Source organism: Macaca thibetana, chromosome 1 (assembly GCF_024542745.1).
Source record: "Macaca thibetana thibetana isolate TM-01 chromosome 1, ASM2454274v1, whole genome shotgun sequence".
Classification (NCBI taxonomy): Eukaryota; Metazoa; Chordata; class Mammalia; order Primates; family Cercopithecidae; genus Macaca; species Macaca thibetana.
In genome coordinates this window covers 108,389,403-108,410,751 of record NC_065578.1, presented here as the reverse complement: position 1 = coordinate 108,410,751, position 21,349 = coordinate 108,389,403, and the positions used below count along the sequence as shown (strand labels likewise).

The 21,349-nt window shown below is 52.2% G+C and overlaps 1 protein-coding gene across 1 annotated transcript in view; it reads left to right on the top strand.

Moving 5' to 3' along the window:
* LOC126930276 (serine--tRNA ligase, cytoplasmic-like) overlaps positions 1 to 18,374 on the top strand; it is a 33,858-nt gene extending 15,484 nt beyond the window's left edge. The window contains 7 exon segments of the mRNA XM_050747134.1: positions 537 to 692; positions 4,120 to 4,341; positions 4,885 to 5,014; positions 5,616 to 5,773; positions 6,030 to 6,095; positions 6,470 to 6,599; positions 18,053 to 18,374. Of these exon segments, the coding sequence (XP_050603091.1) occupies positions 537 to 692; positions 4,120 to 4,341; positions 4,885 to 5,014; positions 5,616 to 5,773; positions 6,030 to 6,095; positions 6,470 to 6,599; positions 18,053 to 18,153 (963 nt within the window). The 3' untranslated portion in view covers positions 18,154 to 18,374.
* Positions 18,375 to 21,349: the final 2,975 nt, after the last annotated feature.

Genomic DNA, 21,349 nt, shown 5'->3' with positions numbered 1-21,349 from the left:
TTTTGCAGAGAAACATAACCTACTTAAAGAGGCCCCCAAATCTACCAGTTGTACTCGCCTTTCTGCAAATGTTTTGGCAATTAGATGCAATTCTCTTTCTAAAGCAAGAGAGGGCTTATCAGGATTCCATAGAACAAAAGCCACTAAGTGGTCCTCCATAATGAATGTATGTTTTGCTGACTGAATCAGAACAGTCTCTGCCTTTAAGTAGCTCAGTATAATTGGATAGTCAGACAAGTAACAAAGAATCAAAATCCACTGTCAGAAGCACTGTGGTTTGTGTAGGCCCAGAGTGCTTTGAGAACATCAAGAGAATTCTCTTAACTGTGTGTCTGGATAGTTCGCTGGGCTTCAGTGTTCAGAATGAATCTCAAGGTTCAGAAGGTCAGTTGCTGTGATATGTGGTCTTTTTTTGGCCTCCTGTGTGCCCCTGGGTAGTCCTGTTCTGTCAGCCCAGGTGCCTTTGGGTGTCAGTGCTAGCTGAGCATGACAGTGACATGACCCAGTCACACAGTTCTGTGTCTCTGCTCCTCTAGGGGGTCCTGGTGTTCCTGGAACAGGCTCTCATCCAGTATGCCCTTCGCACCTTGGGAAGTCGGGTCTACACTCCCATTTATACCCCCTTTTTCATGAGGAAGGAGGTCATGCAGGAGGTGGCACAGCTCAGCCAGTTTGATGAAGAACTTTATAAGGTGAGTAGCCTGGGTCAGGTGGCAGAATGACTTCTTAAGTTATGTAGCTTAACTTCAGTGATGCAGAGTGGTGCTGTCCAATAGGACTTTCTGCGATGATGGAAACGTTCTATATCTGTGACTCTTGAGCACTTAAAGTGTGGGTGGTACAACGGAGGAAGCACATTTTATATTTTAATTAATTTTAACTTAAACACATAGCTAATGACTACCATATTAGACAGTGCAGCTGCAGAGCCTCTTTTACCTTTCCCTGGGTAATCTGTATGATGAATCTAAATCAAGTACACTTCAACACCATGAGCTTAGAAAAGAAGCCCATTCCTGGGTGCTTGGACAAAAGGAAATTACAGAAGTGGCACTGATCTCCTAGCCCGCTTCCCGTCTCCTCCCACTCCTAACCCCAGACTGGAAGCTTCCACAGGGTGAGACATACTTGCCTTGGGATGGAGGTGGCTTCCAGTTTGTGGCTCCTTCTCAACCATGGACCGTGTCAGGGAGAGCCAGACAATTCAAGTCAAGGTTCAGAAGGTCATTCTGATCAACTGGCTCTAACACCAATAACAGCACCCCACTCTGTGTTCGGCACTCAAGATTTCTAGAGCGTCTCTGCTAACAGCTGTCCAATGCAGCAGTGTCTACTATTCGTTTGCTCCTCCCTTTCAACTCTTCTGTCAGAAATAGGGACTTCGTTCCTACTGGCTTATTTCCTCTCCAGACAGTGGAGGTAGAGTTAGACAACTGCTGTTGGACTCATCTAATTCATATAGGAAGATAGTTCAGTAATTAGAACAATCTTTCCATTGTTTCTGCTGATGAGGTAAAAGTTAAGTTTTCATTCAAGGCGCACTGGGAAGCAAAGTGTTCTCCCTAAACCCTGAGCATTAGTATAACCTTGACCTCTGCTTTCTTTTAACAAAGGGTGGAATGTGTTCCTTTACTGGCTAAAACCTGTTTTACCTTTTCTTTCTTTTTCTAATTTCAACCCGTAATATTAGATAATCATTAAAGAACATTAGAAATACCCACTGCAGGTAACACTAGGGAGAAACCTATGTGGAGTATTATGGAAATTGTTAGGTAGCCGGTGCTCCCTGAGTCCTGCGTTCTCCATCTCTTATCCAGACGCTTCTTGGACCCACAGGCAGGAAGCATCACAGGTTTCAATAGTGAAGAATTTTGGCTGGTACTTCTTGTCTGATAAAAACCTCAGTTCTGGAGAATGAATATAGCGCTGCCCAATAGAACTCTCTGCACTGATGGAAATGTTCTGGGTGTGCATGATGCAGCATGGCAGCCATGAGCCACGTGTGACTCGAGCACTGAAAATGTGGCTGATGCAACCGAGGAACTACATTTTAATTTAATTTAATTTGTTTTTATTTTTTATTTTTAAATTAATTTCCTCTATAGAGACAGGGTCTCACTATGTTGCCCAAACTGATTTCAAACTCCTGGGCTCAAGCAATCCACCCGCCTCAGCCTTCCAAAGTGTTGGGATTATAGGTGTGAGCCACGACGCCCACCCGATTTAATTGAAATAGTCATATGTGGCTGGCTATACCATATTAGGCTGCACAGCCCTTGAGCTTTCCTATGTTGTATGTGAATGGCCCCACAGTGGCTACATTCCTACTGCCAGGTAGCGAGGTAGTTTTCTAGGCTCTAAACACTGACCCAGAGGAACTTTCTTCCTTTTTTTTTTTTAATTAAAATACTGCTACATAATAGAAAATTTAGAAATGGCAGAGGGAATTACCTGCTTTTCCATTGACCTAATATAACAATTGTCATCTTAAAATATTCACTTTGGGATTTTTTTCATATATATGTTGTTTTCACATACTTATTATTGCCATGTACATAAATTGCCTTTTTACTTAGCATTATTTTTTATTTCTATTTTTATTTATGTATTTATTTTTTGAGACAAAGTCTCACTCTGTTGCCCAGGCTGGAGTGCAGTGGCACGATCTTGGCTCACTGCAACCTTTGCCTCCTGGATTCAAGTGATTCTTGTGCCTCAGCCTCCCGAATAGCTGGGATTACAGGCGTCGCCACCATATCTGGCTGACTTTTTTTTTTTTTTTTTTTTGAGACGGTGTCTCACTCTTTCACCCAGGCTAGAGTGAAGTGGCATAATCTCGGCTCACTGCAGCCTCCACCCACCAAGTTCAAGCGATTATCCTGCCTCACCCTCCTAAGTAGCTGAGACTACAGGCATCCACCACCATGCCTGGCTAATTTTTTTTTTTTTTTTTTTTTTTTGTATTTTTAGTAGAGACGGGGTTTCGCCATGTTGGCCAGGTTGGTCTCCAGCTCCTGACCTCAGGTGAACCACCCGCCTTGGCCTCCAGAGTGCTGGGATTACAGGCGTGAGCCATCGCGCCCAGCCACACCTGGCTAATTTTTGTATTTTTAGTAGAGATGGGGTTTCACCAAGTTGGCCAGGCTGGTCTTGAACTCCTGACTTCAGGTGATCTGCCTGCCTAGGCCTGCCAAAGTGCGGGATTACAAGTATGAGCCACCGTGCCCGGCGGCCTTTTTATGTAGCATTATATCAAAAGTATTTTTCTGTGTTACTGCATGGTCTTCATTTTTATGATTGTATAATATTACATAAATAATGTTACAGTGAACTTTGTCCTGTCTGAACTTTTTTTTTTTTTGGCATTATTTTCTTGAGCTGAACAGCAAAGTACATTCTTTAAGGATCATAACCACTAACCTATAAGCACCAAGAAAGCAGAGACTGGTGTCCCTTTTTGCTCCACATCGGTGTTTAGTAAACGCCTCACAAGGATTAATTTATGTGGTTACCAGCACAGGTATATTGCATACCTGCCAGCACTGACCATTATTCATCATGGATGAGTTTTCTTTATTATATAAGTTGAAAATAGCCGGGCACAGTGGCTCACGCCTGTAATCCCAGCACTCTGGGGGGCTGAGGCAGGTGGATCACCTGAGGTCAGGAGTTCCAGATCAGCTTGGCCAACATGGTGAAACCTTGTCTCTACTAACAGTACAAAAATTAGCCAAGCATGGTGGCACGTGCCTGTAATCCCAGCTACTCAGGAGGCTGAGGCAGGAGAATCACTTGAACCTGGGAGGTGGAGGTTGCAGTGAGCCGAGATTGTGCCACTGCACTCCAGTCTGGGCAACAGAGTGAGACTCTGTCTCAAAAGAAAAAAAAAGATAAGTGGAAAATATTCTTTCCTCTTAATTTAGATTTCTTTGATCTCTGTCTGGGACCCCAAGGTGGACTGACCCTTTCCTTTATCTTTTTAGTATTCTCTCCCCACTCCCAGGCAGGGATTAAAGGAAGTTTTTCCTGCACTATCACTGATATCTTTCTTGTGGTTTCTTATTCTAGCCAAGGTCCTCCCCTCTTCCTCTTAACTGGTATGGCTCCTTCCTTCCACAGGTGATTGGCAAAGGCAGTGAAAAGTCTGATGACAACTCCTATGATGAGAAGTACCTGATTGCCACCTCGGAGCAGCCCATCGCTGCCCTGCACCGGGATGAGTTGCTCCAGCCAGAGGACCTGCCCATCAAGTATGCTGGCCTGTCTACCTGCTTCCGTCAGGAGGTGGGCTCCCACGGCCGTGACACCCGTGGCATCTTCCGAGTCCATCAGTTTGAGAAGGTGAGTAGATGGGTCAGGGTAAGGAGTGGACCTTTCTCTCTCTCCAGAAGCGTTAGACGAGAGATGGGATCTGTGTTGCTGAGGCCCATCCTGGCTCCAGCTTTTCCTCTCATTGTTTACCTCTGTGTTTCTGGGGAAGTGCGTGCTGGCGTGGCAGGGAGTACCCACCCTGAAGCCAGGCTGCGGCTTTGCCACTCACCAGCTGTGTAACATTGGGCAAAATACATAAGCACCCAGTGCTCCATTTCTGCCTTTGTACGAAGAGGATAACAGTAACGGTGCCTGCCTCACCAGGCCTATTGTGGCCTGTTGTGAGGATGATCCCAGTCAATATATATAAAGCACTCAGAACAGGGCTGGCACACATATGGGAAGTTCGCGCCATAAGCATTTGCTTTTGTGGTCCAGTCCCAGTTGCTGGGGGCCCAGCCTCGTCTGCCTCCCAGTGGTGTGGAAACGGATCTTCAAGCAAGGATGTCTCCCTCTTCAGTCCTTTATTCACCCTATACCACTGTTACCATCTCCTTGGGTCCCTCTCTGCAGATTGAACAGTTTGTGTACTCATCACCACACGACAACAAGTCGTGGGAGATGTTTGAAGAGATGATTACCACCGCGGAGGAATTCTACCAGTCCCTGGGCATTCCTTACCACATCGTGAATATTGTTTCAGGTATGGGACCCAGCCTCTTCCCAGCCTCCCTTTCCTGCATCCCACAGACGCCACCCTCACCAGCTGAGCTGCCACACAGAGAAACAGATCACAAGTCGAGTCATTGCCCACATTAATTAAAATATTACCCTCTTCTCACTGGGGAGTATTTGGTGTTAAGAATATCTGGATATGGCCGGGCGCGGTGACTCACGCCTGTAATCCCAGCACTTTGGGAGGCTGAGACGGGCGGATCACGAGGTCAGGAGATTGAGACCATCCTGGCTAACACGGTGAAACCCCGTCTCTACTAAAAATACAAAAAACTAGCCGGGCGAGGTGGCGGACGCCTGTAGTCCCAGCTACTTGGGAGGCTGAGGCAGGAGAATGGCGAGAACCCAGGAGGCGGAGCTTGCAGTGAGCCAAGATCACGCCACCGCACTCCAGCCTGGGTGACTGAGCAAAACTCCATCTCAAAAAAAAAAAAAAAAAAAAAGAATATCTGGATGTGATTTCACCTCTGGAGACAGGACATGAATTAAAGAATTCTCCAGGCTTGCTAAAGGTTAGCCTTCTGAAATACCATTCCTCCTTCATGAGTTCTAGGGGTTTTTCCTTACAGGTTCTTTGAATCATGCTGCCAGTAAGAAGCTTGACCTGGAGGCCTGGTTTCCGGGCTCAGGAGCCTTCCGTGAGTTGGTCTCCTGTTCTAATTGCACGGATTACCAGGCTCGCCACCTTCGAATCCGATATGGGCAAACCAAGAAGATGATGGACAAGGTAGATGGCCCCCAGGGAGGTGGGAAACAGAGCCTTCAGTACACGGCCCGTCCATCTTATTTCTCAGCCTTTGGGGTGCACTGGTCCCCAGCATCATGGGAAAATCTAAGCTTCTCAATCTAGACCAAAAAAGGAATCTGAAAATGCCTTCTCCTGAGTCAGGACTGAGTTCTTTTAACTAGAAACCTGAATCTAGCTCTCTTCTATAAGGTAATTCTAGCTTTTCTCTTTCTGGCTTTGTTTTTCTTAACTCCAGAGAAAGAATAATCTCCATTTATCTACACAGAACAAGTTGGAGGCTTCCCTCTTCTCACCCAAGAAGGTCTGGGTTGTAAGCCGCTCTCTTCAAACCCAATTCTCAGGCCCTACTCTTTTCCAAGTCAGGGGCTTGAAAGGGGTGAAAAGGAAAGGCCACAATAGTAGTTTCTTCCTTCCCTCAAAGGGCCCAACTCCTCAAAATACCAGAAGCTACTACTTGTCACTCATGGAGACATGAGGGATCTTTCTGCAGTTATCTAACAGGCAAAAAATACCAACTAATTCAAATTCAGAAAAAAGTTGCTAAGGGGTCGAACCCATCATTTCGATTTGGACAGTTGTGGTTGGGGAAGTCTGCTTGAATGGATGGTTCCTGGCCGTCAGTAGGACCAGCTGAGAGTTGAGCCCGACTTCCCCTCTGGGACCCTGTCTTTCCAGGTGGAGTTTGTCCATATGCTCAATGCTACCATGTGCGCCACTACCCGTACCATCTGCGCCATCCTGGAGAACTACCAGACAGAGAAGGGCATCACTGTGCCTGAGAAATTGAAGGAGTTCATGCCGCCAGGTAAAACTCCCAGCTCATCTCATCACCCTCCTCTTTTCTGTCTTCACATTCTTCAAAATCACAGGCCCCTTTCGGGATATACCAGGTTTTTTTGTTCTGACACAGCCCCTGAAACTCTTGTCTGCCCTCTCGGGCTGGGCAGGGCAGGGGGCCTGGTTGAGAAAGTAGCCAGTGCAGGTATGATACTGAAATGCTGCTAAGATTCAGACTAGGGAAGAAAAGAATAAAGGAAACTGGTGCCTATCAAAGGGACCCCTCTGTTCAAAGGGATCATTGTCTTGTTGAATTCTCCCCAGAGGTCTTAGGGCTTTGACTCTCTGAGATCTCAGAGCCTGCCCAACAGCAGGGAAGCCAAGCACCCATTCATCACCCTGCCCCCATCTGACTGTGGAGCTGAGAGGGGAGCAGTGCCGTGTACCACACAGATGTTCCTGTCTCCTTGCATGGGCATAGGAACCCATCACTGATGACTGATGAAACCATGTAATAAAGCATCTCTGGGGAGGGCTTAGGACTCTTCCTCAGTCTTCTTCCCGGGGCTTGAACCCCGCCTCTGATGGTTCTCCCTGATACACACTTCTGCTTTTCCTTCCAAATTAGGCTGCTCCCTCCAGTTAGCAAGTCACAGAGCCTGTGAACAGGTAGGTGAAGGGAGGGGTACTTAGAAAAGGCTCAAGGGGCAGGTGGAAAATGGAGTCTGAATCACACAAGCTTGCAGAGCAAGGGCCAGGATCCTCCTTTACAAATATGTTCCTGCTTGAAATCATTGAGGTAGGACTGGCTTAGAGCCAGAACAGTTTTAAAAGCCTCTTAGCACTTCTGATCCCTACAAAGGACTCTGTGGAAAGGGAGAGGCTGTATTTAATCCAGAAGAGCCCCTAGCTTCTATCCCTAGCACAGGTTGGGGACTTATTAACAGCAGTTTCTCTCGTTACAGCCACCCCTACATGGGGAGACCAACTGCATACCATCCTGCTGTACCTCCAAAGGGCGGAGATAGCCAGCAGGGCAGAGGAGAGGAGGAAAATCTTGAAGTCCCTTTGTGGAGCTCCCACTGTTGCCCTAATAGCCAGTTCCTTTCGCAGGGGAGGCTGATGTTCAGGCTGTTTATTTAACTGCTGCCTTTCATCTGCTGTCTACAAACCCTCTACTTTAATAACAGCTTCTGTTCGTTTAGTGGCTCTCTCCTAGGAGGTTAAAATACTCCCTATAGGTGATCTCTTTTATCTTTGTGATGGTCCCAGAAGGTAGGGTGGGGGACATGATTATATGATTATGCCTGTTCCATCCTTTGGAAGACAGAAATACAAGGATGGTAAGGGAGATGAGACAATGTGGCCTGGTGGAAGTCGGAAGCCCTGACTCCTTGGCAGTGCTTTATGTTTCTTTGGGAGGTTGAGAGCTGGAGTGTGAACTGGGCTGTCACTTAGGAGCCTTTATCTCACCTCAGCTTCCTTAGTCCCTGAGCAGTGACTTCCCTGGGCCTGCTGGAGCATGGTACCAAGGAAAAAGGGGCCATGTGCTCCGTTTTTCAGTGAGGGCTTGGGATTGATCCCATTAATCTTGCTACAGGAAACCCTGTCAAAACTGAGGTAGGTGTGTGAAAGGGTGACAGTGGCTCTCTTGTCTTGCCTGGCCATGCCAGCTGGGGGCCCACAGGCAGACCCAAGCAGCCCGCCTGGGCTATATATAGCCCATTGCCCCAGCTCTGGGATAACAAAGCCAGGACAAGGGAACAAAGCAAGCTGCTCCCATTCGTAATTCAGAAGGGCCAGAAACTCACATTCCTGTGGCCTCAACTATTTGGTTTGAAGAAAGGCAGCTTACACAGTGAGCAGGAGGCCAGTTTTGCCCCAGCCCCTATACCATTCCAGAAGCCCACTGGGAACTCTCACAGGGCCCTGAACGCCCTTGCTCTGCCTTAGAAGTCCCTACAGCTGCCTGCTCCACTCCCCACGCCTACCTGCTTTGGCTCCTGGTGCCTGTGACCTTCCTACAGGTGGGAGGCTCTGCTTTCTGCCACGGCCCTGAGAGCTCTGTGGGAGGGCAGAAGCTGGGGTTCTGAGTCCCTGGGGACCCAGCTGACTTACCTGCTGGAGCTGGCTGTCTGGACTCCCAGCTGCTTTGTGCAGAGAGACCCTCCTGCCCTGGGCAGCCCAGCTTCCCCTGCCAGCCTTCCTCCTGCCCATGTGGGGACTGGTGTAGGAACCTGGCTAGGAAGACAGCTGTATGGACGTACTGGCCTGGTAGAGAGTAACTGTAAGGGACCCCGTGCTCCCAGAAGCCAGAGGAGAGGAAGTCAATGGTAGTGAAGGCAAGGCTGGCTGTGGCTGAGGTCCCTCCCCACAGGTCATGCCCAAGAGCACAACAGCAGGAGGGCACACACGACTGGCCACCGAGTACATACCCTGGGCCAGGCACCATTAGGAGCAGGGTTTACAGAAGCAAGAATGTAACACAGTTCTTGCTCTCCAATAACTGTTGGGAAAGGTGTGGTTCGCCTTCCTTCAGAGGGAAAACCAGACACTCTCCCTCCTTGAGGCAGTGGGATGGGGCCGATCAAGCTTCATTTAGGAGGGGCCGACCCACCTGGAAGCCGAGCATTTGGGAACAGGCCCAATAGCCTTGACTCCACCCTGCTAGTTGCCTCCGCATCCCACGCCTGATGCCCTCATCCCTGGCACCTTGACCTGCCCCATCTCCAACCTCAGCTACCCAGGTTACCTCAGTTAGCAAACACCCTCCAGAGGCCTAGTGGAGTGAGTCAGAGCCCTGGGTCCCTCACCAGCCCTGGGTTCCCACACCCGGTGTTCAGGGCCCAAGATGCAGGTCTGGGTGCTTTAGGCAGGGAATGAGGAAACACTGAGACCAACAGTCTGGCCTCTCCACCAAGAGAGACAACCATGAGCCAGACCTCCAGAAATTCTAAAGAGGCTGGTAACTGGGGACCCAGTGTAAGACCCAGGGACCTGCCTGCGCTCACAGTCCAGGGTGGGCAGGGCAGCTCCTTAGCCAAACACTGAAACCTCACTCCTGGGAACCAACATTCTCCCAGCCGTCTGTCCTGCTTTTCCTCCCCTGAAGCTTTTCCGGTTTACCCCAGGTCCTGAGAGTGCCTCCTCTCCCCAGTCCGCATCCTTCCCCGGGGGTACGCGGCAGGGCCGGCCCTGGCTGCACTCCCAGGGTGAGTCTGACAGAGCTGGGATGGGCCCCAGACAAATGTGCTCCGTGTCCAAGCCTGTGCCAGGATGGGGGGCCTGTGCCGCTCCCCCAGTTACCTCCCAACATGGGGTTCCCCAGCAGCTCTTCCCAGGTAAAAAAGGAGAGGCATCTTTGCAGCCTGGACTTGGCCAGGTGCTGGAGGGGCTGATGCCTCGGCCTCTGACATTGCCCTTTTAAGAGCCCTCCCCGGCGGGGCCAACCTGTAATCCCAGCACTTTGGGAGGCCTAGGTGGGCAGATTACCTGAAGTCAGGAGTTCAAGACCAGCCTGGCCAACATGGTGAAACCCCATCTCTACTAGAAATACAAAAAATTAGCCGAGTGCAGTGATGCGCGCCTGTAATCCCAGCTACTCGGGAGGCTGAGGCAGGAGAATCACTTGCACCCGGGAGGCGGAGATGCCATTGCACTCCAGCTTAGGCAACAAGAGCGAAATTCTGTCTCAAAAAAAAAAAAAAAAAAAAAAAAAAGCCCTCCCCGTGGGGGCGGGGCGGGGGTGCTGCAGGCAGGTTCGTGTTGCAGAAACCCAGCAATGTGCAGCTCCCCATCCACCTGGCAGGAAAGAGGCCCTGAACTCCAGGTCTCTACCTCTCTGGGACCTTCGGGCAGAGGTAGGGTGTCCCAGCCACCTCCAAGAGAACCTCTTGTTATGGAGGGGCAGGTCCTTTTCTGCTGCTCTGACTGGCTGGTTCACAAACTCTGCGTTTTGGAGACTGGTCCCTGTCCCACCGTAGGACTTGGTTTCCTTCCCCCGACACAAACCTGCTGTCAAAATAGTCCGGGAGTTTATTTTTACTGAGGTGTAAATTGCTGATAAGACTGTGTGGCCTTCTGGGACAAGTGGTTTTTAAGCCCTGAAGAAACTGAAGAATTAAGCTCCCATCTGGAATAGGTTTCATCCTTGCCTCCTTCCATCTTGTCTCAGAGAAAACCTTTTTTTTTTTTTTTTTTTTTTTTTTTTTTTGAGACGGAGTCTGGCTCTGTCGCCCAGGCTGGAGTGCAGTGGCCGGATCTCAGCTCACTGCAAGCTCCGCCTCCCAGGTTTACGCCATTCTACTGCCTCAGCCTCCCGAGTAGCTGGGACTACAGGTGCCCGCCACGTCGCCCGGCTACTTTTTTGTATTTTTTTTTAGTAGAGATGGGGTTTCACTGTTAGCCAGGATGGTCTCGATCTCCTGACCTCGTGATCCGCCCATCTCGGCCTCCCAAAGTGCTGGGATTACAGGCTTGAGCCACCGCGCCCGGCCGAAAACCTTTTTTTTTTTTTAACTCCTTCTCCAAAACCAGGTCTTGTCTACTTGTGCCCTGAATCTCCCCACCGTCCTGCGTCGCCTGAGTCCTTGTTCTTTTTTTTTTTTTTTTTGAGACGGAGTCTCACGCTGTTGCCCAGGCTGGAGTGCAGTGGCGCGATCTCGGCTCACTGCAAGCTCCGCCTCCCGGGTTTACGCCATTCTCCTGCCTCCGCCTCCTGAGTAGCTGGGACTACAGGCGCCCGCCACCGCGCCCGGCTAATTTTTTGTATTTTTTTTAGTAGAGACGGGGTTTCACCGTGGTCTCGATCTCCTGACCTTGTGATCCACCCGCCTCGGCCTCCCAAAGTGCTGGGATTACAGGCGTGAGCCACCGCGCCCGGCCTGAGTCCTTGTTCTTGAGCTAGTTCTCTGCTGAACCTCCTGTCCCGCGTCCCCTCAGTCCCGAGCTGCTTACATATTCACCATCTGAAAACAGCCGTCCTGCAGTCCTGCTGCTCCTGTCAAATTGCAATCCCATCTGGCTCCTCTCCCTGAAAGATGAATTTACAGTGGACTCTTGCAGGCTCTGCTACCTCATTAACATTCCTGGCCCTTCTTCCCCCCATCCCCCTCAGAGGGAAGGTGAACTCCTCCAGAGGGAACTGCATAAGGGGACAGGAAGAAGGCCTGAATGGCTGGAGCACAGAGTAAGGGTGATACTGACTGGAGGCTGGAGATGTGGGCAGGGTCAGGAGATGGCACCTGACCCTAATGCTGGCCTCCGCCTCCACTTTCCCTGCTGCTCTGTGACCTCCACATGCAGGGCTCTCAAATCCATTCTCTCTCATCTGAGCATCTCCACCCACCCCAGCATACACGTTGGGCATCTCCTCTTAGTATTCAGGCACCCTAACACACACCTGAGACTCACCCTGGACAACTCCCTCCTCTCCATCCCTAGGGGCCAGTCTGTTTCGCAGCACCATTGAGTCTTCATCACTCAGGTCTGCCCCCTTGACAGCCTGCTCCCTGGCCCCAGCCCAGGCCCTCCTCCCCCTGTACTATTGCAGCAGCCTCCTTGCTAGTCTGCTGGACCTCAGTCCCTTCTTCCGGTGCAGCCTCCTCACTGTGCCAGATTAACCCGCCAGATGGCACAGCCATGATCACTCGTCCCCTGCCAAAACACCTCAGATGGTTCCCCTCAACTTACAAGGTCCAGACTTCTCAGCTGGAGTCCCAGCTCATCAAAATGTGCCCCCAGTTCAGATTAGTGGCTCTCTGCTCCTTATTCCCACCACCCCCTTGTTTCCTCCTGTGTCCCAGCACTGACCGAGCGTTGTACCTCTCCACGCTTGCTCATGCTGTTCCCCTGCCTGGATGCCTTTTCCTCCTGCCTATTAGTGGAATTATTCCTTCCTCTTCAAAATAGCTCAGATGCCACCTTCTTCTTCTTTTTTTTTTCCAGACGTAGTTTCACTCTTGTTACCCAGGCTGGAGTGCAATGGCACGATCTCGGCTCACTGCAATCTCTGCCTCCCGGGTTCAAGTGATTCTCCTGCCTCAGCCTCCCGAGTAGTTGGGATTACAGGCATGCGCCACCATGCCTGGCTAATTTTGTATTTTTAGCAGAGACGGGGTTTCTCCATGTTGGTCAGGCTGATCTCAAACTCCTGACCTCAGGTGATCCGGCCATCTAGGCCTCCCAAAGTGCTGGGAATACAGGTGCGAGCCACCGCACCCGGGCCAAATGCCACCTTCTTTAAAAAGCCCCCCCTAATTCCTCCACCCCCACACAAAAGTATTAGTGACTATGGCTCTGTGACAGCTTTTGTCTCTGTCCAAGAGACTGGCTGTTCCTCGAGGACATAGTTCATCTGTGTACCTCTCACACTTAGTTACCTATCCCTGTGGTTAGAGCATGGTTCTGGCCAGACAGGGCCTCCCTCCTCGGCCTGCTCTGACAACCTGAACAGAACAGCCACGTTATTCAGAGGGTGCTTGGGGATTTGCCACTCGAAGCTCAGCCCCAGGTTCCACCTCTTTCCGCCCTGTGCTCAGAGGCCGAAAGTGTTCTCAGCTGGATCTTAGACGGCTCTACATCCCTATGGAATGCTGGGCCTATTAAGCCACCCTTGACAAAGTACACTGGCACTGTGGGATGAATCCCATCACTAGGATAAAGCGTCCAATATCCTCTTTTAACAAGCCCCAAAGAAGGTCTGTCTCACAGGGCTGGGACATCAAAACCTCTACCCCTGGCTGCAGCAGGCATGGGGAATGCAGTTTTGTGGTTAAAGTGAGTGAGTCCGCAGCTGCCCCTAGAACAGCCTAGAGACCCCACTGGCCTACCAGATGGTGGCTCCAAGCATAAAGGGACACCTGGTCACCCCTTTCTGCCATCCATCCATCCATCCATCCATCCATCCATCCATCCATCCATCCTCCATTCATGTATTCATTTTATCTTTTATTTTTTTTTTTTTTTTTTTTAACACAGAGTCTTACTCTGTCACCCAGGCTGGAGTGCAGTGGCATGATCTCAGTTCAGTGCAACCTCTGCCTCCTGGGTTCAAGTGATTCTCACATCTCAGCCTCCCAAGTAGTTGGGATTACAGGTGCATGCCACCACCCCCAGCTAATTTTTGTATTTTTTGTAGAGACAGAGTTTTGCAATGTTGGCCAGGCTGGTCTCAAACTTCTGACTTCAAGTGATCAGCCTGTGTTGGCCTCCCAATGTTCTGGGATTACAGGCATGAGCCACTGCGCCCAGCCCATGTATTCATTTTTTGACCAATATTTTCCACATGCCTACTGTGTGTGTCAGGCCTGTGCCAGGTTTTAGGTGACAGGCATTCAAGACATATGTGTTCTCATTCGTCCTGGAGCTCACTGCCAGTGGGTAAGACAGATGTTAGCCACGTAAATACTTTATGTAATTACAAGTTGTCATATGTGCCAGGAAAGTGGGGGCATTTAAGACTGCCATGTTCAACAGCTGGAAGGCAGCCAGCATGTCCAGAACAGAGTGAGTGGGGAGGAGTGAGAACAGGCAGGGCCACTCCACACTGGACTTTGTGGATAAATATAAGGACCCTGGATTTTTTTTTTTTTTTTTTTTTTTTGAGACGGAGTCTCACTCTGTGCCCAGGCTGGAGTGCAGTGGCCGGATCTCAGCTCACTGCAAGCTCCGCCTCCCGGGTTTACGCCATTCTCCTGCCTCAGCCTCCCGAGTAGCTGGGACTATGGGCGCCCACCACCTCCCCCGGCCAGTTTTTTGTATATTTTTAGTAGAGACGGGGTTTCACCGTGTTACCCAGGATGGTCTCGATCTCCTGACCTCGGGATCCGCCTGTCTCGGTCTCCCAAAGTGCTGGGATTAGAGGCTTGAGCCACCGCGACCGGCCAGGACCCTGGATTTTATTCAAGGTACAACAGAGGCCCAAGGCAGGGCTTTCAAAAGGGAAGTCACATGCTCAGATGTAAGGCTGTGCAATAGTACCCTGTGAAGGATACCATAAGGTGTCCTTTAATCAGATAAATCCAGAATGTGGCACTTCAACAAGAAAACTGGACTCTTCAGTTGATGTCACCAAAAAAGGAAAGAAATTTAAAAAAAGAAAAAAAGTGACATGTGACCAAATGTAATCCACAAAGTTGAAAGCAGCAGCTGTCTAAGACCTTTGGGAGACAGTAAGGAATTTGGATTGGATTGGATATTAGAAGATACCAGGAATTCCCCTTCATGTTCCTGGTCGAAGCAGCAGTCCTGTGGGTGTGCAAGAAAGGGAAGAAGGGGAAGTCCTTGAAAAATATTGGTCAAAAAACGAATACCTGAAAGGAGGAAGGATGGATGGATGGATGGATGGATGGATGGATGGATGGATGGATGGATGGATGGATGGATGGATGACTGGATGGATGGATGACTGGATGGATGGCAGAGAGGGCTGACCAGATGTCCGTGTATGCCTGGAGCCACCATCTGGTAGGCCAGCTGGGTCTCTAGGCTACTCTAAGGGCAGCTCCAAACTCAATTCACTTTAACCACAAAACTGCATTCCTGGCCGGACGCAGTGGCTCACACCTGTAATCCCAGCACTTTGGGAGGCCAAGGCAGGTGGATCACGAGGTCAAGAGTTCGAGACCAGCCTGGCCAACATAGTGAAACCTCATCTCTACTAAAAATACAAAAATTAGCCGGGCATGGTGGTGCATGGCTGTCATCCCAGCTACTTGGAAGGCTGAGGCAGGAGAATCACTTGAACCCGAGAGGCGGAGGTTGTGGTGAGCCAAGATCGCGCCACTGCACTCCAGCCCGGGAAACAGAGCAAGACTCTTTCTCCAAAAAATTAAAAAAAGAAAAAAATTCTGCATTCCCTGACTCTCAGGAGCTGCCTGTGGAGGGAGGGGCCCAGGGCTCAGGCACCTTATTTTCCTCTCATTCTTCAAAAATTGAGAGAGATAAAGCAGAGTGTCAACAATTATTGAATCCATACACCAGGCACAGTGGCTCACATATGTAATCCCACTTGAGACCAGGATTTGAGATCAGCCTGTGCAACACAGCAAGACCCCGTCTCTAAAAAAAAAAAAAAAAAAAAAAAAAAAAAAATAGCTGGGCATTGGCGGCCTGCGCCTGGAGTCCCAGCTGTTCAGGAAGCTGAGGTGGGAGGGCCGCTTGGGGCTGTTTTCAAGCATTGAGGCTGCAGTGAGCGGTGATCGCACCACTGCACTCCAGCCTGGGTAGCAGAGTGAGACGCTGTCTGAAAAAAATAAAATAGAAAATATTGTTGAATCTAGCCAGAGAATATCTGGTATTATTTATACCATTACACCACTCTTTCGATTTCTCTGAATGTTTGAAATTTTCCCAAATAAAAAACTGGGGGAGATTTTTTAAATCTAAAAAATGTTTAATAGTTTAAAAAAAAATTACTTTGGCTGCCGAGCAGAGACTGGTTTGGGGGGAAGTGACCACATGAAGAATCCATAAAATCCTGACTGAGTATCCCCCTCTGTGATAGACCTGAAGTGGGGCACTGAGAAACAACACAGCCCCCACAAGGAGTGCACCCTCCAGCCTTGAAGAAAGTGGGGAACAGTGGACGGGGCATGGCAGGCAAGTGTAGACCGAAGGGTGTTCAGGTTTCTGGCCGCCCCCACCCCCCAGTCTGCTGGCTCCTGTTCCCTTCACGCCACCCACCCCACAGTCCAGGAGCCCCCCATGGCCAGGTTCTCTCCTTCTGGTTTCTGTGCCCTTTCTAAAGCAGCACGGAGCCCAGAAATGGTATCGGGTGCCAGGGCCTCTTCCCCACTCTCTCCTTCCAGAGAAACTGCCCTGCCCACCCACAGAAGGTCACCATTCCCATCAGCGGCCTCCCTCCCTACCACTCCTTCCCTGCAGGCCATTGGTTCCAGAATTTCAGCCCACAAGGACCTGCCCAAGGCAGAGCTCACCTTGCTCTTCCCAGTGTGGCTCCTCTCTGCCCCTCCAGTGTGCTGGGCCACAGGAGATACACCCCAATCTCAGCTCCAGCCAAGCTGATGCTTGCATTTCATTCATTCGTTCATTTCATTCATTCATAGCGTACTGCTTAAGAGCGTAGGCTCTGGGCCAGATTGCCTGGGTCCGAATCCTAGTTCTTCCATTACTAACGGTATAATCATGGAGAAGACACTTAACATGTAGCTTAAGAGACTCAACTAATGAATTCCTCTTCCAGGAATGCTGTTCCTGATTCTTGAAGATGCAGCCCAAGTCCTGTCTCCTCTAGGAGGCCCTCTGGGATTTCCCCCACCCCCACCACTCTCCTCTGAATTCCTTTAGCCTTTTCTGTCTCATTTGCTTCTGGAGCACTTCACCCATGCGACCCCGTTGGGTTGAAAGCCAGGGCCATGCCTTATCCAGGGGCCCTCAGGAAGCAAGCTGAGTAAGGAATCCCATCAGAGCTAAAGGCCAGCCAAGCAGGTCTCCTTCCTTCCCAGAGCCTCCACTGTGAGGTGGGGGAAAGAGCAATAAATTCTCTTTTAACAGACCCCAAGCCCTTGCTGCCCCTTGATAGCACCTAGAAGCTACGCAAAAAGGAAGCCTAAATGTCCCTTACACATAGGAGGGAGGTCCATTGCTTCCTTACAGCTGGAAAGCTCCATGAAGCAGGCAGCCCTTCCCTGGGAATCAGGGAGGCCTCCACCAGGGCAGCCCCTCCCTCATTTGAGACTCTCAGTGATGCATTTGAAACTTGGAAATTTCCCTCCTGCTTTTGGGAGTTGGAAGTATCTGAGTATCTGAGGAAGTGATGGGGAGAGAGCTCTGTCCTGTGCCCCTGGAGGGAGGACTGGGGAGGATTAAGGACTATTTGCCAAACATGCCTGGGGATGACGGGAAGCGTTCCTTGGATCCCCCAACCTATCCGCCCTTGGGTGGAAAGGCCGCCCACCTGGAGGGGTCTCCTGTGCTCATGCCTTTCCTGGCAACCCTGCCTCAAGGTGCGAGGCTCCAGAACCACATTCCATGATCCAGAGCCAGGGCTACTCTTTCCTCCCACCCAGAAAGCTTATTTTAGCAACAAAGGGAGAGAGATGAATGGAGAGTTGCAGCGTCTCCACGGGTTGGCTTGGGCCTTCACCAGAAATGAGAGTCTCATTACCCAATCGCAATTCAAAGGATACTTAACAGATGGTATAATTTCCAAGCATTCTCTGCACCACATGGCTATTAGGTGAAGAACAGAATGCCCACGCAGCCCCTAGATCCTTCCAAACTCCAGAGTCTGAGGAAGTCTGGAGAGGCAGAGCCCTGTGGAGGCTGCGTAACCCACACCTCCATCTCCAGAGCTGCCCTTGGCCTTGCTCAGAGGAAGAAAGCTCAGAGGTCAAAGGGGAGGGCATTTCCTTGAGCCATGGGTCCCCCTGCTACCTACTTCTCTCCATCCTGCCAGCACAGTCTAACCCTAATCTTTGTTGCTGTAGCCAAGGCCCATCTCCTTTCCTATTTCCCCAGGAAAAAAGACAAGAGCTGATTTCTCATCCTTGGCCTCACTGGGTGGTCACACAGACACTCCTTGGGCCTGGGGCTGGAAGTCCTCTGCTGTGACCCAGTGAGAGTGGCACCACTGTGACCAGGGGGCAGTGGTAGAAGGGAGCACCTGATCCAGTACTTTTCAGATGGGTTCCTCCAGACCCTCAAGTGCCGCAGAGCAGCCCAGGGATCTCTTGGCTGGGGGAGTGGTGAAGAGGGGCAAGGCCCTGACCCCCTCACTTCAACCCAGCAGCACTACTCGTCTGTTCTATATTCTGGCCTTCCACTTCAGATTTCTCTTGAAGAAGAGGATTCTACTGCTAAATAAACATTTACTAAACATTTACTAAATAAACATCTACTGCTAAATAAACCATTCACCTTATTCAATCCTCTCATTTTACAAAAAGGGACACTGAGGCACAGAATTTGAGCAAGGTCACACAGCTGTGGGGTTGGAGGCTGGGACCCAGGCCAGGGCCTCCCCCCAGGCCAGCTCTCTACCGCCTGGCTGGGCCCCTGGCTGCTCCAGGATGTAGGGAAGCGTTTTCTGGGTCGCCTGCAGGGCTCCTGCCTGGTTCTCCGTGGTCCAGCTTCATGTCTGGTCCTCTCCAAGGTCCCCTGGAATCCCGCACACCCTCTCGAGTGAAGCTGCTGTGAAGAGGGTCTGGAGCCCGGGTACCGGATAGGCCTCCTTGCTGGTCACAAAGCTGTGGCGGAAGGAGGGGGTAGCCGCAGGACAGGGACAGGGAGGCAGGAGGGGGTGAGAGGCCGACTCTCTAGACGGGACCTCAGGGGGCAGTGCAAGCCCCTTGTCTCCGATCCAGGAAGCCTGTGTTAAAGCTAGGCTCCACCGCAGCCGGCCTCTGAATCTGGTGATAGTGTGTTTACACCACCTGGCTTCCACCCGCTCTCACCCTTCTAATTTACCTCTCTGGAAAAGCCCAAGTGGTGTCCAACATGAGGCTGGGGTCATTCTTCCAGCAGCCGGACCTCAAGGGGCATGCTGGTCAGACCGCAGCCTCGCTGGTGGGGTGGGGTGGGGGGGACGGTAGGGAGGGAGTGGGCTCAGTAGCTCATTGTGGGTGCTTCTCTGGGATTTTGGTGGCTTTGTAGTGTTGCTCGGGGCCCTTTTAACTCAGTCTGACCCGGGACCTATGGGAGGGGACAGCAATGAGGGCCCTTAGGACTGTCATGAACTGGGAACTTGGCCTCTGAGAGCCCTTAAAATATTTCGGAAACCTCTAGACATACTTAGGGTACTGCCACCATGACTATCATCGGCTGGGTGGCTTCCGATCGCTAATTCGCACCGGCCATCTGGCGAGGCCGGCCTGGGGAAATGGGGATGGAAGGTCCTGCTGGAGGGAATCCTGGCGCGTCGGCGCGGAGGAGTGCGCTGGGTGGGGCCCACCTCCTTCGGCACGGCCGGCGTCGCCGCTTTAAGGCGGCAGCGGCGCGCGCAGGTCTATGGTAATAAGCCGCCGCCGCCGCCGCCGCCGCCGCGGCTCTGCAGAGCTCGCCCGCCCGCCGGGGAGGTGAGGGAGCGCGGGGCTGGGCCCGGGGCCGCGGCGACAGGCAGCAGCCGCGGCGGGGACGCGGGGCGCGAGCCGGCGGCGCGGGATCGTCGGGGGCCGCCGGGGCCGGGGTCGGGGCGCGCGGCTACGCGGGCGCAGGTGGGAGATCCCACAGGGGCGGAGGGGGCACCCCGGCTCCGGAACCCAGGGCCCGGCAAGGCCAGGGGCGCCGCGGGGCCCGCGGGCGCAGGTGGTGAGTGCCCGGAGCGCAGGTGGAGGCGCGGCGGCAGTCCGCGGTGCTCAGGGTGACCAGGGAGCGGGTCTGGCTCCGGGGGCGGTGGGAGCCCGGGCGCGTCGGAGGGCGCAGCGCGGGGCCCCGCCGAGCCATCCAGGCGCAGGCCCCGCGGGGCGCACGGGGGGCCCCGGGGACTGGCTCCCTGGCCCGGGCATGAGGCGCGGCAGGGCCTTCAGGAGCCGGAGGAGGAGCCGCCGCCGCTGTTGACTCGGCCGCCGGCCGGGAGCTGGGAGAGATGCGTAGCCCGGCCACCGGCGCTCTCCTCCCAACGCCGCCGCTGCTGTTGCTGCTGCTACTGCTGCTGCTGCTGCCGCCACTATTGGGAGAACAAGTTGGGCCCTGTCGTTCCTTGGGGTCCAGGGGACGCGGCTCTGGGGCCTGCGCCCCTGTGGGCTGGCTCTGTCCATCCTCAGCGTCGAACCTCTGGCTGTACACCAGCCGCTGCACGGATGCGGGCACTGAGCTGACTGGCCACCTGGTACCCCACTACGATGGCCTGAGGGTTTGGTGTCCAGAATCCGGGGCCCATATTCCCCTACCACCAGCTCCTGAAGGCTGCCCCTGGAGTTGTCGCCTCCTGGGCATTGGAGGCCACCTTTCGCCACAGGGCAAGCTCACACTGCCCCAGGAACACCCGTGCTTAAAAGCCCCACGGCTCAGATGCCAGTCCTGCAAGCTGGCACAGGCCCCCGGGCTCAGGGCAGGGGAAGGGTCACCAGAAGAGTCCATGGGTGGGCGTCGGAAAAGGAATTTAATACAACCCCCCAGTTCCAGCCTGCCAGCTACCAGGCCACAGTGCCAGAGAACCAACCAGCAGATACCCCTGCTGGTTGCCAGAGAACCAACCAGCAGGCATCCCTGAGGGGCATCGACCCAGACGACGGTGAGGCAGGTTGACTTGAGTACACCATGGATGCCCTCTTTGATAGCGGCTCCAACCAGTTCTTCTCCCTGGACCCAATCACTGGTGCAGTAACCACAGCCGAGGAGCTGGATTGTGAGACCAAGAGCACCCACGTCTTCAGGGTCACGGTGCAGGACCATGGCATGCCCCAACGAAGTACCCTGGCTACACTCACCATCTTGGTTACTGATACCAATGATCATGACCCCGTGTTCGAGCAGCAGGAGTACAAGGAGAGCCTCAGGGAGAACCTGGAGGTTGGCTATGAGGTGCTCACTGTCAGGGCCACGGATGGTGATGCCCCTCCCAATGCCAATATTCTGTACCGCCTGCTGTAGTGGCCTGGGGGCAGCCCCTCCGAAGTCTTTGAGATCTACCCTCACTCTGGGGTGATCCGAACCCGTGGCCCTGTGGATCGGGAAGAGGTGGAATCGTACCAGTTGACGGTAGAGGCAAGTGACCAGGGTCGGGACCCGGGTCCTCGGAGTACCACAGCCACTGTTTTCCTTTCTATGGAGGATGACAATGACAATGCCCCGCAGTTTAGTGAGAAGCGCTATATG